This window comes from Ipomoea triloba, chromosome 7, assembly GCF_003576645.1.
Source record: "Ipomoea triloba cultivar NCNSP0323 chromosome 7, ASM357664v1".
NCBI classification, from domain to species: domain Eukaryota; kingdom Viridiplantae; phylum Streptophyta; class Magnoliopsida; order Solanales; family Convolvulaceae; genus Ipomoea; species Ipomoea triloba.
In genome coordinates this window covers 27200995-27204006 of record NC_044922.1, presented here as the reverse complement: position 1 = coordinate 27204006, position 3012 = coordinate 27200995, and the positions used below count along the sequence as shown (strand labels likewise).

The following is a 3012-nucleotide window of genomic DNA, read 5'->3' as shown; positions in this document are numbered from 1 at the left end:
AATTTTTTTCTAATTTTTTTGAGTAAAATATTGCTTGTATTTAGACGTCATCAATATATATGTGTGCATTCTGGGTGGTACGATTGTGCATTTGATTATATTGGTTGTACAACCTGTTGTTGTCGGTTGTGCAACCCATTGGTGTGAGTTACGCAAAGTATTTTGATTATTTCATTTGTTTCCTATTGTTGTATATTGTGCTTAGGTATCGAAGCCCTTTTATTTGAGTGTGCATTCTGGGTGGTATGATTGTGCATTCGGTTGTGTCGGTTGTGCAACCCATTCTTGTGGGTTGTGCAACCTATTTCTATTTCATATATTCTTGTGTTTACCATGTATTTGAACATGCATTCTGGGTGGTACAGTTGTACATTCAGCTGTGTTAGTTGTGAAATCCGTTTTTGTGGATTAACGTTGCGCAATGCATTTCGATTTTATTTGTTTGCCTGTGTTTATGATTTTCCGGCGATATTGTATTTGATAAGAACTTTGAGTATGTGTGTTGGTAGAGATTTATTGTAGGTTTGAGTTTCGAAGATGGCAAGTTGAAAGGGGTTTTCTTGTGCGGGTTGGTTACTGGGCGTCTGGGCGCATCATTTATTGATTTGCACTTGTTAAAGGATTTTTTTTTTGAATGCTACTGACTCTATTACAGTGTAGTATCTGTTCATAAACTACTTTCTCAACCTACTGAAGAACAAAGAGACAACAACGCCTCCACTGAGGCTCGAACCCACCACCTCCCGTATATAGGGAAGGGTTTGATTTAAAGGATTTAAAAGTGCATGTGCTCCTCAATTAACGTCCACAATTTTCAAATAGGGTTTGATTCTCATAGGAGCCCGCTCCTATACATATTTACGATTAAATTAGATGTAGGTTTCTAGTGACAAATGTAGAATAATTATTTGATTCGTCTATCTAGAATAATCAATGGTTAGAAAATATGAAGAAAAAAATTTACATGTCAATGTTATAAATATTACAAATTTTAAAATTTCATAATAATTATGAAATTGATCCATCATTTTTACTCATTATTTTATTTATTTTAAACAGTTAAATCTATTAGATTGATTAGTGATCCTACATGTTCATCTCTTAAAGAGTATTGATGAAAAGGGTCTTTTGGCAATATATAACAGATAATGTGGTCAAATTAGAACATCTAAAATCATCTTCCAATTTTTCCTTTTCATCCCTCCATATTTCCCTTCTTATACTTTCCTCCCCAAACATTTTTTTTCCACCCTACACCTAACCCCATATAATAAAAACTACATGAAAAGTTGAGAGTGTAGCAAAGAATAGTAGTTAGCAGATTCATCTTCAAGCTGCCACAACCCATCACTCAAAGAGATCGCCGGCAAATCCGCGCCGGCTCCGGCACCGGCGCCGGCGCCGTCCACCCCACCGCCGGCGGGAATGCCGAGCTCGTCATCAGACGCCTCAAGGAGGTGTCTTATGACGCTAAATCTGTCGCCATTTTCGTCCTCCTCGGAGCTCGCCGTCACGCCGGCCGGCGGCTCAGCTTCTCCGGCCGCCATCGCCGGCGAAGAAGAAGAAGAAGGAGAGCAGAGCTCTTGCTGGAGGGCGGTGAGAATGGCGGACAAATCTTGAACTGGCTTGTCATTATCCTCTTCTTCTTCTTCCTCGAGAATGGACATGAGATGATTATATGAGTATTTATGGCGCTTAGAAGCTTCCTCTTCTTCTTCAATGGCTTCGCCTCGTTGGCGCTTAGGCTGTGTTTGGGTATTGTCCGCCATGGCTGTAAAGAAAGAGAGCTTTAGAGAGAAAGAGGAGAAATGGGATGAAGAAAGAGAGGAGAGAAAGAATGGGTATATATAGAAGGAGGAGAAGAAGTGGGGGTCCGGTCAAAATAAAGAAAGACAAAAAAGTAACAATTTTAAATTAAATTATTTTCTGTGGATGGCGAGGAAAACCTGCAGTTAAATTATACCGTAATATGTATTTGGCAAAGTCTATTGTTATGTAATAATTTGCAAATTATATAAAAAAAAGGTAAATTAAAACGCACTTGAAATATCTGGTGTATTGTACGTGATGAATTGGCATCATCACGTATACTTTAATATAATAATGCATACTTAATACAATGGACCAGTATTTATATTACAATTTTCTTGAGGTAGGTACACAAAGTTCGACATATAAGGAAAGTAAAACTTAGGAGATAGTTTTACAAATCACTTGCACATATTGTTTTAGTGGTACATACAGCGTTGAGAGAGTATTAAATGTTGATCGATATACTACCAATCAAATATGTATCTATGCTGATCAGTTATCTTTCGCATAGGTTGAGGCATGGGCAGCTCTTTCGAACTTCTTCTAATAATGGATTTAGTTTATTGAGCCAAGATGATATCTTATATCCCGTTATATGTTATTTTTAAACTTTTAAATTTAGATTGTAACTACTTCATATAATTATATAAATATACATGATCTGAGAGTAAAATTACAATGTTTTTTGTGTAAATAAAACATTGCAAATAAATGTTTAATATTGAATTCTACATAGAAGCTATTTGAAACATTATAAAATGAATTTCATCAGGTCATGGGTCCATGGGAGAATCCAACGAGGCAGATTCATCCAGGGAACAGACAAAAACATGTGGAGATCCACTAAACAAAATTAAAATCAAAATTTAAAAATAAAAGACAATAAAAAGGAAAATAATCATTAAATAACCTCATCATTTACAATAAACATAAAAATAAAGAGTGTTCTTTTTTTCTTTTTCTTTTTATTCGCATGAGCAGCTCAGTTAATTGGTTACGTGGGTGAAATTTAAAAAGTTTTGGTAATTTGCATTCGATATTTTCAGACTAATCGGACGTATAATATTGGTTAGGCTAATTAGTTTATCATTTTATTTAATAAATGATTAACCGGACGTATAGTATTGCCACACCAAACCTGCTTCTAGTGAGGGCTAGCAAGCAGGTCGATTTTAAGAAAAGTGTGTTTACATATCTAAG

The 3012-nt window shown here is 35.7% G+C and overlaps 1 protein-coding gene across 1 annotated transcript; it reads right to left on the bottom strand.

The window, feature by feature from the left end:
- Positions 1 to 1277: 1277 nt before the first annotated feature.
- On the bottom strand, positions 1278 to 1769 carry LOC116024443. Its single transcript, XM_031265336.1, has one exon. It carries the CDS (start codon positions 1767 to 1769, stop codon positions 1278 to 1280), a length of 492 nt encoding a protein of 163 aa, XP_031121196.1.
- Between the last annotated feature and the right edge of the window lie 1243 nt (positions 1770 to 3012).

Excerpts from the sequence above, each read along its gene's own strand:
- LOC116024443 (XM_031265336.1), bottom strand. The coding sequence starts at position 1,769 with ATGGCGGACAATACCCAAACACAGCCTAAGCGCCAACGAGGCGAAGCC.